This window comes from Neophocaena asiaeorientalis, unplaced genomic scaffold (assembly GCF_003031525.2).
Source record: "Neophocaena asiaeorientalis asiaeorientalis breed wild unplaced genomic scaffold, Neophocaena_asiaeorientalis_V1.1 scaffold292, whole genome shotgun sequence".
Classification (NCBI taxonomy): Eukaryota; Metazoa; Chordata; class Mammalia; order Artiodactyla; family Phocoenidae; genus Neophocaena; species Neophocaena asiaeorientalis.
Window position 1 is genome coordinate 652,737 of NW_020173241.1, and position 13,162 is coordinate 665,898.

The following is a 13,162-nucleotide window of genomic DNA, read 5'->3' on the forward strand; positions in this document are numbered from 1 at the left end:
TTTTTTTTTGGCTGCGCCATGTGGCTTGCGGGATCTTAGTTCCCCCACTAGGGGTCAAACCTATGCCCTCTGCAGTGGAAGTGCAGAGTCCTAACCACTGGACAGCCAGCGAATTCCCAAGGCTGATTCTTTATGCTAAAAGTTCGGTGGGTTTTAACAAATGCATAATGTCATGCACATCAACTACCCTGTGTGCACCATTACACACAGAGTAGTTTCACCACCCTAAGTATCTCTTGTGCTTTATCTAGTCAACATTCCTTCCCTCTCCCCAGACCTTTGGCAACCACTGTCTCTAGAGTTTTACTAGCTCTATAGTTTTGCCTTTTCCAGAATGTCCTATAATTGGAATCATATACTATACAGTTTTTAGTTTGCTTTAAATTTTCTTGGCCATGTCACACATCTTATGGGATTTAAGTTCCCTGACCAGGGAGCGAACCCGGGCCCTTGGCAGTGAGAGCAGAGTCCTAACCACTGGACCACCAGGGAATTCCCTATATAGCTTTTTTAGACTGGCATCTTTCACTCAGCAACATGTATTTAAGGTTCTTCCATGTCTTTTTATGACTTGGTAGCTCATTTCTTCTTAGTGCTGAATAATGTTCCATTGTATAAATGTACCACTAGTTTGTTTATCCATTCACCTATTGAAGGTAATCTTGGTCACTTCTTGTACTTAGTGATTACGAATAAATCTGCTATAAACATTCACATGCAAGTTTTTGTGAGGACAAATTTTCAAATCGATTGGGTAAATACCTAGGAGTGAGATTGCTGAATCATGTCATGATTATGTTCAGCTTTGTATGAAACTACCATACCATCTTCCAAAGTGGATGTATCATTTTGCATTCTCACCAATGGTGAGAATGCTTCCCTTTGCTCTATATCCTCACCAGCATTTGGTATTGTCAGTTTTTCAGATTTTAGCCATTCTAGCAGGTATGTAGTGGTGTGTCATTGTTTTCATTTGCAATTCCCTGGTGACAAATCATGCTGAGCATCTTTTCATATGCTTATTTGCCATCTGTATATCTTCGTTGTTGAAGTGTCTGTTCAGATCTTTTGCGCATTTTTTCACTTGGATTTTTGTTGTCTTGTTGAATTTTAAGATTCTTTGTATATTTTGGGCACAAGTCCTTTATCAGATATATGTTTTACAAAGTTTTTTTTTCTAGTCTGTGGCTTGTCTCTTCATTCTCTTAACAGTTGCTTTCACAGAGTAGAAGTTTTAAGTTTTAATAAAGTCTAACATCAATTATTTCTTTCATGGATCTTATTTTTGGTATTGTATCTAAAAACTTACTGCCAAAGCAAACATCACCTAGATTTTCTCCTATGTTTTCTTCTGCTCAGAAGGCAGATTCTGGGGGTCCAAATCCCAAGCTCCACTACTTATCAGCTTTATGTCCTTGGGCAAGTTTCTTACCTTTCTGTGCTTCACCGTCTTCATCTATAAAACAGGTTAATAGGACTTCCCTGGTGGTATAGTGGTTAAGAATCTGCCTGCCAATGCAGGGGACACGAGTGTGAGCCATGGTCTGGGAAGATTCCACATGCCGCGGAGCAACTAAGCCTGTGCGCCACAACTACTGTCTGTGCTCTAGAGCCCGCGAGCCACAACTACTGAGCCCACGTGCCTAGAGCCCGTGCTCCGCAACAAGAGAAGCCACTTCAACGAGGAGCATGCGCACCACAACGAAGAGTAGCCCCCGCTCACCGCAGCTAGAGAAAGCCCGTGGGCAGCAACAAAGACCCAACACAGCCAAAAATAATAAATAAATTAAAAAAACAGGTCAATAAATAAGGCCTAGCTCTTAGGTGAAGGCCTACATGAAATAAAGCACTATATTAAATTTTGTATATGTGAATGATCAACAAGTGCTGGTTGTTATCATTACAACCACATTGGCCAAGCGTGTGCCAGGTGCTTCTAGATCCTGGGCTCGTGTCATCCACATGCTGACCAGCAAGGCAGGGACATTTGTTCCATGCCACAGAGAAGCAGCCAGGGTGCTGAGGAGGCAGAAGAGCTGTCTGCTTCTTCCCATTACTGACCACCTCTCAGCCTTCTCCCACTCTCCCAGAGTGGCTTGGGGGAGGCCCGCGCTGGGGAGTGATGGGGGCTGAAGATTCAAGCTGCATCAGGCCTGGCCTGGGGTGCCTTCTGGTGTTTGGATGATGGAGGTTGTGGCAGCGGTCGTGGGGGAGTGTGAGAGCATAGGGTTAGAAATGCACCCCAGCCCAGGCTGAGCTGGCTGACCCTGCTTTTCTCCTGCTCATCCCAATTCCCAGTGCAGAGGGAAAGGAAGGAATCCCCCATCTTTTTGGTCTTCATACCTACCAGGTGAGTACAGAGCTGGAGGCGTTGTCACATCTATTCCCACCAACTCCAAGAGGCTTCATGTTTTCTAAGTCCAAGATGACAGTCAGGGTTGTTCAGGAGACCAGCAAACAGAAAGTACACCATTCCCCTCTCCTGGGCCTCAAGTTGAGAAAGTCCCTTGAATACCCTTGCACTGTAATCAAGGTCTGTTTGCCCTTCACCGTAGAGAGTAAAACTGAACTGCTGGGCGAGGTCAATTTAGGATCCCAAGGACCCTCTCTTATAAGTTTGAATAGTTACATGGAACCTGAAGCTCTTCACTCCCTCCACTCATCTTTGCTTAAACCTCTTGGTTTATGCTCAGGTTGTACAGTGCACAACCCACACAACTGCACACAGCAGCCCTAAGATCATCCTTGGAGGAGTCTTTTTGGAGCAGAGCTGCTGAATTCTACCCTCCTGAAATCGGGGACCTCAGTCCTTCCTCTTGCACTTCAGGTGTCCTATTTATTGTTAAACAAACTAACCGTAACTGGTCCCAGTCTCCTCTGACTTCTGCCCCAAATCTTTGGCAGTAAAATGCCCTGAAGGAGTGATTTACCTTTCAGGGCCCACCACTTCCCTCTCTCATTGGCCCTGGGCTTACCTCCAGATGGTTCCTCCAAGATGACACCCCAGTTCCACCAGCTCCCTTGGCTCCCCTCCCTCACCTCTCTGTGGCATTTGGTGACCACTGGTAGTCTCCCCTCGTGCTGTGGGAATACTCGAGCGGTTCTCCTACTTCTCATCTTCCTCCCGCCTCAGAAACATGGTCTTCCCTCCCTGAGCCATGACCCAGTGAGTCTTTGCAGATGCAGCCTGCCTACCCTAAGTCCAGTCCTGCAATCTATTTCTGTCCATCTCAGTGAGGCAGGATGAAGCAGCCCTTCCAGTCGGAGCCCACCAGAGCCTGGCAGTGGTCAGACTGTCCAGAAGGGCAGCAAAAGCCTGGAGTGCTGAGGGAAGGAGTAGGGACCTTGTGCCTTGGGGTTCTCTCCCACCTGAGCTTCCCCTGGCCTCGTCTTCTCTAGCCCTGCCCCAACTCCTTGCCAGCTTATAACTAAGAGAAGCGTCATCTTTTGCCCCATCCCCTTCCCCTCAGCCACAGGTGACAAACTGGTGGTTCAAAACACATTTGGTTTGGCTTACCATACTTGTTAAAAGTTTGAATTAGTTGCTATCATTTTAAAATTAACCAATTTCACTCAAGAATCCAGAATTCTACTTTCTTTTGAAAAATCAGAAGATCTGGCAACACCAGGCCCACACTCCTTCAGGGTGACAACCAGCTAGAGCTGGTCTCAGCTGCTCCCTTTCTGTGGGGCTTGCACATTGGTCTCTGCAGTTTTAACCCTCCTGATGGCCCTTGCCACCCACATCAGTGGCCTGGAAGTCCAGGAGAAGGAACACAAAGGAGGGTAGGGCAGGGCAAGCAGGAAGGCAGAGTAGAGAGTCTCAGTTGGAAACTATGTCCCAGCCTCTCTCCATCACTGTTTACTGCTGGCAGCGTCCCAGGCACCCTGCGTGTGTCCTCTCCTGGCTCAAGCTTGCCTCTGGGGGCCGGGCTGCTGCAAACACGTGGCTTGCTGTCCACTGCTTCAGGCCACTCCACGTCCTATTGGAGCTGGGCCCAGGGCCTGAGGCTTTGTCCTGGGCTTGAGTAGCAGTATGGCCTGTAGGCACAGGCTTCCTTGCTGTCCAGCCAACTCAGCTGAATGTGCACCAGGGGGTGGCAGCCTTGTCACAGTCCAACATGATGTTGAGAACAGTGCAGGGGGCCCCGCCCACAGACAGGGCTGTACGGGAATCCACGCGGTACTTCACGGTGCTCAGGCCTCCCTCCCGGTCCACCCTGAACTGCTCCTGGGAAGGAAAGGGGGAGAGCATGTACTCAGGGCTTTGTGGGTGCCAGCTGTCCACTGATCCCCCACGACCTTGTCATCAGAGGTCCTGTGATCCCCACAGAAGAGAGGGAAAAGGGAAGCTCAGAGATGGGAAGTCTCTCGCCCATGGCTACACATCCTCGTCAGCAGGGGTTTTCCAGTTGAACTAATCTGGCTCCTAGAGAAGAGGCTATTGAGGGATGGGGACTCCTGTATCCCAGGTCTGCCTAGGATTCTGGCACCTTCAGCTGAGTCCCATCCCCACTCCACCCCCCCACACACAGCCTGCGTGGACCCTGAGGTCTCGGCTGACCCACAGAGCCCAGGGGCCATGGCAGCCACCAGAGGAGGGCATGGTGCCCAAGCAGAATGCCAACGACTGACCTGGGCCAAGCAGGGGAGGATGGGGCCACTTGGGCCCAAGGAGAACTTGATGAAATGCTTGAGCCTGGTGGTTCCCCATATACCACCTATCCATCCCCGATCAAGGGACCAGCCAGTACCTGTTTTTGAGCCGCGATGCGCTTCTGGTCCCTCTTCCTCCAGGCTGGGTCATGCAGGTGGCGAAATGTCTTGTACCCAGTTGTGATTCCCGAGGGGCGGAAAAGCTAAAGAGACCAAAGGAAGTTGGATCAGGCTGCCTCTCCTGGAGCCCTGGCCCTCACCACTAGTCCTCTGGGGTCCCACTGCCTGCCACAGCCCACAGGCAGGGGCCTGCATTCCCATTCTTCAGGAGAGGTGTGCTAGTCGGGGGCAGGGCTGGGGTCAGAACCAGGGGTGCCATCTCCCAGCCCCAGGAACTTCATCTGAGGGCAGAGAGGAACCTCAGGGCAGCCATGATGGCTGAAGAGGTGGGGCAGCGGGGGAGCATTACCTGGAGCCCAGCTCCTTTGATGCGCCGGTAGAACTCGTCGTCCTCACGGCCCCAGCCCCAGAAGCGGTTGGACATCCCGTTGCACTGACACAAAGACAAGCAATGTCACTTGCCCCATCCTCCCAGGGTGCTCTTTGGTCTCCTACCACTTGGGAGTCCCTAGCCCAAGCTGGGCCAGGCCAGGCCCCCTTTCCTCCTCCTCCCCAGCTTCCCACCCCACCACCCACTCCCACCCCCTACCACAGTGACTGATTCAGGGATAGACCTGTGACTCAAGCCAGGCCAATCAAGAGCCAGCATGGGGCAGCTGCGGGTCTCCTGTCTGGGCTGTTGGAAACGGGCAGCTCCATTTTCCACTGGACTTGGGCCTAGACGGATGCAGGTTGCAGCTACAACCACCACCTTGCATCCTGAACGTCTGAAAATAAAGCCAGTCTAGAGAAGGCAGAGCTGAGAGATGGAAGGTGAAATGGTGTCCTGGTGACATCATCTGAGAGGCTGGGCAAGACAGCCCCACCCAGACTTTTCCATTTTGAGAGGCAACGAACCCCAGGGCTTCTGAAGCCAGTTTGCCCAGGGGTTCTGTTGCTGTGGCAGAACCCTCCCTAACTGGCTTGTTTGGTCCTGCTCCTCTCATGCCTCTGGCTGCTCCTGGGCTCCCCAAGCAGGACCCTCCATCTGCTGGGCCCTAGAAATGCTGCTCCTCTTGCCACTGCCCCCATCCAGGTGGGTGCTCCCTGGCTCTCAGCAGAGTAGGTGCGCCAGGCCTCACCAGCTGGTAGTGCTGCTTGGAAAGCAGCAGGATGCCACCGACGTAGGTCTTGTAGTGGTAGAGTGGGTGGAGCTCCGGAGAGGCCACGTGGAAGGGCCCGGTCTCTGGGAAGCCATAGTCCAGCTCCTCATTGAGAGGGAGCAGGTCCACATCGTGCATGGCGATGTAGTCTGTGCTGTTGCTGCTCTCCAGAAAGCCCGCGTTGATGAGTGCTGCCCGGTTGAACCTGTGCAGGGCACCGAGGCTGGGCCAGGGGTAGTGAGCTTGCTCTCCCCCAATCTCTGCATGAGAGCCCATCCTTCACAGCACCCACCCCCAGTACCCATGCTGCCCTCCAGCCTGACACCGACTTCATTGTGGGTCTGCCCAGCTGCACATCTGCCCCTCCACTTATCTCACAAATGTTTACTGAGAACCTATTATGTGCCAGAAACTATTCAGAGCACTGGAGATACAGCAGTGAGAAATCAAAACTCTCAAGGAGCTGACATTCTAATAAGAAGAGACAAAAATAAACAAGTAAGTAAATATGTAACAAGCCAGGGAGTGGTGAGTGCTGAGAAGAATAGTAAAGCAGGGTGACGAGGATAAAGCATGCTGTGGGGTGGGGGTTGTCCTTTTAGAGGAGGTCGTCAGGGAGGGCCTGTGTAACAGGGTGACACGTGAGCAGAACCTGAAGGCCTGAGGGAATGAGCCCTATGGAAATCAGGGGAATAGGGCTCCGAGCAGAGAGAAGAGCAACTCCCAGGGCCCGAGGCAGGAGCAGATAGCAATGTGGTGAAGCAGAGTGAGTGAGAGGTCTCAGGGAATGAGGTCAGAGGGTGACAGGCCCCTGAAGGACTTGCGCTTTGACCCTGGATGAGATGGGGAGCCACTGAAGGGCTTAGAGCAGAGGCATCACGTGCTGTGACTCAGCGTTTAACAGGATCACTCTAGTTGGGGTGTTGAGAAGAGACTGGAAGGTGAGGGGTGGAAGCAGGGAGACAGGTTGAGAGGCTGTTACAATAATTTAGGCATGAGATGATGATGCCTTAACTCAGGGAGGTGGCCGTGGAGACGGTGAGAAGAGGGCAGATTCTAGATGCATTCTGCTGATGGACTAGACGTGTTGTGTGAGGGAAAAGGAGTTGAGGATGACCGGAAGGCTTTCTGGCCTGAGCAGCTGGGAGTGTGGAGTTTCCATTTCCTGAAATGAGGAAGGGGGCAGGAGAAGGTCAGGGACAGGTGGGAAATCAGGAATTCAGTTTTAATCATGTTAAGCTTGAGATGCCTCTTGAGACCACCAAACAGAGGGCTGCACAGGCAGCTGGCTGGATATATGGGTCTGGAGTTCAGGAGAGAGGTCTGGGCTGGGAATACAGACTTGCGAGTCATCAGGGTAGAAATGAGATTTGATGTCTTGGGACTAGATGAGATCCCCTGGGGAGCGACTGGAGCCAGAGAAGATGGTGCCCAAGCACTGACCCCCAAGGAACACCAAGGCTGAGAGATCAGGGGGATGAGGCAGAACCAGCAAAGGAGGTGGGGAGAGGTGGCCAGAGAGGAAAGAGAAGCAGAGCACTGTCCCAAAGGTCAAACTGAGGTGTTTTAAGAAGGAAGAAGTAATCCACTTGGCAAATGCTGCCGGGAAGTCGATAGGATGAAGGTTGGGAACTGGGCTTTGGATTATCAAGGTGGGCTCACTGGTGATGTCAACAACAGCTGTTTCAATGTCATGATGAGGGTAAATGTCTGAGTGGAATAGGTTCAAGAGACAGCGAGGGGGGAGAAAGGGAAGGAGTTTTGCTAGAAAGGGGAGCAAAGAAAAGAGGCAATAGATATGGGCGATAGGGGATCAAGTGGGGTTCTCTTTTTTCTGTTTAGATGGGGGCTATTTCAGTATGTTTGTTGATTTGAATACTCCAGGAGGGGGGAAAGTTGATCATGCAGGAGAGAAGAGAGCCAATGGCTGGAGTGATGTCCTTGAGTAGAAGAGCAGAAAAGGGACCCAGTGCCTGAGTAGGAGAGCTGGCCCTGGAGGGGTATCCTCGGGAAAGGCGGTGGGAAACTGAGGACACCTGCACAGAAGCTGTGAAAGGAGTCCGGGCGTGGGGACCTGGGTTAGTTCTCTTCCAATTGATTCTGTTTTCTCAAGTAGGAAGCAAAGTAATTGGCTGAAGGTGAAGATAGGGAGGAGTGAGGAGAGGAGCGGGTGTGCAAGGCTGCCGTGGAGGGGAGAGGCAGCAGACCAGAGGAATGAGAGCCCTCCTGGGCCAGGGCTCATTGTTAGGGAGATGAACAGTGTCTCCAGCTACATCCAGCTGCCAGGTGCAGGTGTGTAGCAGGCAGAGTCGAGTTTCATCCGGTGGGAATTGTGCCAGGGAGAAAGTGGAAGGGAGTTGAGGTGCATGTGAGGGAGTGACTTTCACCAAGGACCATGGAATCCAAGTTAGATCAGGAGAAAGTAAGGACAAGGAGGATGGAGAACACTGGGAGGATCGTGGACTAAAGGGCCTGGCAGGGTCCAAGAATTGTTGGGTCCACGTCTCCCAGTGGGAGCGAGCTGGAGGGAAAGGAGGTGGGGGTGAAGTGTGAGATGCTTGGATTGTGATCATGGAGGGGAGCAGTTTTTGGTGAGGGCAAGGATTTTAGGTTAATGCCAGAACAAGTTAAGCCGTGGCTTTGACCTTCCCTTTCCCTAATCTCCGCAGCCAATCCACCAGCAAGCCCTGTCTGCGCTTCCTCCACATCACTTCTCTCCACCCCTTCTGCCACGCTGCCCGAGCCCCCATCAGCTCAGGTGACTGCAATGACTGCCCAACAGGTCTCCCTGCTTTCCCTCTTGTCCTGGTATGGCCCAGACACATACAGCAGCCATAGGGACCTTTGTGAAATGGAAACCAGATAAGGGGCCTCCCCAGCCCCAAACCCTCCCCCCAAATTCCTGTCACACCCAGTGAGAGGGGTCTAGCACCTCCCACCCTCTCACTGCTGCCCTGGCTGGCCTTTCATGGGCCTGGACCACCTGGTACTGGATTGCTGTCAGGAAAGGGAGCAGGCCCCAAGAGACCAGGGCAGGCCCAGGTGAGTGGGTGCTGGCTCAGGAGGTGGTCCTTACCTGAAATGATCCACCTGGTTGAGCACATAGATGTGGTGCTGGATCTTCTTCCTGCTCAGGAAGCGGTGCATGTGGGGCACAAAGACCAGGAGCTCCTCGAAGCGTTCTCGAAAGGGCACCAGCACTGCCAGGCGGTGGGGGCCCCATGATTCATCTTCTTCCCAGTGCTCAGGGGGTGGCTCTGGTGGGCAGGCCCGGGATGGGCCCGGGGTCTCCTGTCCTTGTCCCCTGGCTGCCCGGGCCACGTCCCCAGAGCAGCTGAGCTGCAGCCAGAGCAGGGAGAGGAAGCCCAGTAAGAGACAGGCAACAAAGAGGTGGAAGACGGAGCATTTCCGGGGGAGGCCGCTGGGGATCAGCCTGGACCTGGGACAAGAACAGGGAGCAGGTCAGAAGGGCAAGGCTGAGCCGAGGTCCTGCGACAGACCCCTTCTCTGGCTTCCCAACAAGTAAGGCGCATGTGGCTGGTCTGCCCCAAGCACCCAGGAATTAGTGCAGAAGCAACTTTAGTGCTTTTGTTCGTGCTGCCACCATGCATCAGAATTCTGCTTAGAGCCCTAGGCTCAGCCTGAGCCCCCCTACCTCCAGGAGGCCCTCCAAACACTCCCAGGTCTCGGAGCTGCCCCACTTCCTCGATGCTCTCTTACCTTCTGTGCCTGAGTCCCAGCCAGACCAAGAGCTGCTGAAGGGCAGAGACAAGACTCCTTGTCTTTTGCGCTTGCCCCTCCCCAACACAATGGCTCATGTCCAGAGCTGATGGCAGAAGCCCGCCTTAGAGACCCCACCCACTGCCTTCCACCTGCTCCCCTGCAGGTTCACCCTCATCAGAAAGCTTGGCTTCATCCTGTTTCTCAGACCAGAAAGCTCCCCAAACAGGGGCATGTGCCTGTTTCAGCCCCAGTGAAAAGACCACTCTTTACTCTGAGAAGATTAGGTCTGCCCCCAAACCAATGTGAGGCCCAAACCAACAAAGGCAGTTTACTGAATGCATGTCAAAGCTTCAGTCCAGGGCAGCCCATGTGACAAGGGATGAGAGACAGAGAGGGAAGGAAAGACGAGGGCTGTGAACAGCACCCAGGCTCACTTCAGAAGCTGGAAAAACAGCGGAATATCTTAGACTTTGAGGTAGTGCTGGGAGAGACTGCCTTTCAGGTTATGAAATACAAAGAAATGGTGGAATTCAATTGGTTTCTTTGCCCCTCTCTCAGGAAGTTCCTGAGGGCAGTGAAGGAGGAACTAAGGAATCCAAGAAAATGGAAGCTTCCTCTATTCTAGAATAATCAGCAAAGCAATCTACTTTATAACCTCTGAGAGTCACCAATTAGCTACAAGGTCATATAGATTCTACCTCCTAAGTGCCCTTTGATCCTTCCTCACCCACTGCCTGTCTTTTAGCCCAAGTCTCATCTGGTCCTTGCCCTGCTCAGACCCCTTCAATCTCATGGATGATCCTCCTGTTTATAAGATAATGGCCAAATTCCTTGGCCTGACAGTCAAACCCCTCTGTGACCTGGTCCCATCTCCAGTTGCTCCCTGCTACTCACCCAGTGCTACACATCGGGCAACTCAGAGTTTCTCCACTCACCATATTCCTTCCTGCTCTAGCCCTCACACAGTCCACTGCTTCTGCCTAAAATGCCTTTCCTTATTTTATCTGCCTGGAAGCACCCCACTGATCCTTCACGGCCAAACGCCAATGTCATGGCTAGCACTGCCACACCCCACCCCCACGTGCACACAAACGGAGATACATACTCCCTCCCTTCTTTGTGTTCCTATGGTATCTGGTACTGCCCTTTTTGAAGCACTTAAGAGTTTTGTAATCACCTGTGTCCGTGCTTGTCATCTTCACAGGTCATCAGATTCACAGCTGTGGCTCTAGCACAAATCATACAGCAGAGGGCTTGCTAAGTGAGTTAAAGGAAGGGTTCAAGCATTCAGGGCATGCTTGTCACACACTAAAGCCAGACCAACTCCTGCCTCTCTCTAGAGGAACAACTGCCAATCTGGTAGCCAGAAGGCCTGAAGCCAGGCTCAGGCCCCACACACAGCAGAGAGGGAGACTGATAGGACACCCTTGCAGGGCTTCTGACTTACCCCCCCTTGTCCTGTGGTGGGGGTTTCCGCGGGGGAGGAGCAGAGGCCAATACTCCTAGTGGCCTGGGAAGGCTGGAACCTCTACAGATTCTCCCTCTGGGTTCCTTCTTGGGGTAGGGTAGAGACTGGGGAGATGGACATGGGGAAACATCCCACCTTCAGGGGAAGAAGCAGTGACAATTATCCAGGGGTATGGCATGGATTGGGCACTCCATGCACTTTCACGTGCTGTTCCCTCGGTCCAGCTTTCCCTTCCTGCCAGGATCACGTCCCCATGGGCACTCTCTTCCTGTGCTGCAAGGGCCCAATCACTGAACAACTGAATTCAGAGCTGAAATCCCAGTTCCTCAGGACAGTGGACACTGAGAAGTTGCTTCTGGTGCCACCTGCTGGCAAACTCCAGATCTGCAGTCTCAGCTGCTACCAGGCCCAGGCCATCGTTGTTTCTGGGGTGGGGAGGCAGACCAGATGAGGTTTTCTCTCATTCATCAATCTGTGTCCAAGGCTAGTAAGATTCAAACCCAGACAGGCTGTTTCCAGAGCCAGCACTCTTTAATTGCTACCTTATCTGCATCTGTTGCATGGATCTCTGTACCCCTGTGTCAAAAGCATGAAATGATACAAGTTTTGTGGGATCATGGTTGTGTTCCAAAAGTTTATAGAAAGGAATTAGGAAATGGAAATTCTCCTCCATAACCTTCCCCTTCTTCCCTCACACAAAGCTTAGTGATACAGGTTTGAATACTCAGCTGCTCTGGTTACAGCACCTCCAAACTGCAAAAGTAACTGGAAGAAAACTGGCACCTTCTTTATGCCAAGCACAGTGTCAACAGTTTTATATATGTGATCTCCTTTAATCCTCATACAGACCTGCAGAGTAGATATGATCCCTGTTTCAGAGATGGAAAAGCTGAGGAGAAAGATTAAGTATGCTTCTGGTCACATGGCTATTAAAGAGGATTCCTGTCCAGGCCTAAATCCACAGTCCAGGCTTCCTACTATATTTCTGTCTTCTTACTTCAGCACCAAGTCTGAAAAATTCCCAACGATAAAGAGTTGTGCCCACTATATTCCAAAGTCTTTTGGCACCTGGCAAACTTAACAGAGAAAAGGGAAAGAGGTTTCATTCACTAGGTGTTGATGCACTATCAAGTGTTCTGGGTAAGAAGAGTTTTGGGGGTACATCTCAAGACTGAAGTGTGGGAGTCCTTTCCAATCTAAACAGCCAACTAGCTCTCCCCCACCCCCCATCCCCATTCTGCTCTAGTGGTAATCACTAGCTAAGGTCTGGGTCAACCTCACACCTAACACATGGGGCAGGCCACATTCAAGTACAGCTGCACCGGAAATGAACTAATGTTACGCTGGGAGTACTTGGTCCCGGCGAGGCAGTGGCCAGCCAGGCAGAGCATAGAGCTTCTGTCTGGTGTATTCTTCTGGGCGATCTGCAGAGAAGGGGGAAGCACGAGGGAGGGAGGGTAGCGTCTGAGGCTACAGGGATGTGATGGGGGAGGCAGAGATCAGAGAGACAGAAGACAGACCCTCTGAAACCAGGGACAGACAGAAAGACAGAGATCCACTGAGAGAGGTCAACGGAGTCAGAGACCGGCATGAAAATAGAGGCCAGTGGAAAAACACAGAGACCCATAATGAGAGAGACTCGCATAGAGGGACAGAAACTCACAAAGGGAAGTCAACGGAGAAATACAGACCTGCTGAGTGACGGAGACTGGTAGAGACGGAGACCCACATAGAGACAAACAGAGACCCAAATACAGAGAGAGACCCACAAGGAGAACCACAGACCCTCAGAGAGCCCCGCAGAGACGAAGACGCGACGGCCTCGGGCTCCTAGATTCCTCGGGGCGGCCCGGAAAGGATCGGCACCCGGGAGGACGGGGCCCGGGCCGGCCGCCGCCGCTCACCTGCCGTCCTCCCAGGGCAGCTGTGTCGTTTTCCTCCGGGAGGGGAACATCGTCGGGGGAGGCGGCGGCTCATGGGGCTCGAGCTCCCAGCCGGGCCGGCCCGGCCTCCCCGGCCTACGCGGCGCCTCCACCTCCCGCCCCGCCCAAGC

At 52.5% G+C, this 13,162-nt stretch overlaps 1 protein-coding gene across 10 annotated transcripts; it reads right to left on the reverse strand.

The window, feature by feature from the left end:
* Nucleotides 1–3,567: 3,567 nt before the first annotated feature.
* B4GALT7 (beta-1,4-galactosyltransferase 7) lies at nucleotides 3,568–13,162 on the reverse strand. Of its 10 annotated transcripts, none has more exons than XM_024745614.1 (8): nucleotides 13,014–13,162; nucleotides 11,089–11,244; nucleotides 10,819–10,869; nucleotides 8,995–9,357; nucleotides 5,898–6,123; nucleotides 5,126–5,209; nucleotides 4,755–4,859; nucleotides 3,568–4,231 (listed from the first exon to the last, which is right to left on the reverse strand). In XM_024745614.1, exons 1-8 carry the CDS (start codon nucleotides 13,061–13,063, stop codon nucleotides 4,076–4,078), a joined length of 1,191 nt encoding a protein of 396 aa, XP_024601382.1. In that variant the 5' UTR covers nucleotides 13,064–13,162; the 3' UTR covers nucleotides 3,568–4,075. The 10 variants fall into 10 exon arrangements, 9 of the variants coding, with proteins under 9 accessions (XP_024601382.1, XP_024601388.1, XP_024601387.1 ...); XM_024745613.1 differs by having other exon boundaries at nucleotides 3,581–4,231; nucleotides 5,898–6,141; XR_003003364.1 differs by lacking the exon at nucleotides 3,568–4,231 and adding an exon at nucleotides 5,391–5,493 and having other exon boundaries at nucleotides 4,802–4,859; nucleotides 5,898–6,141.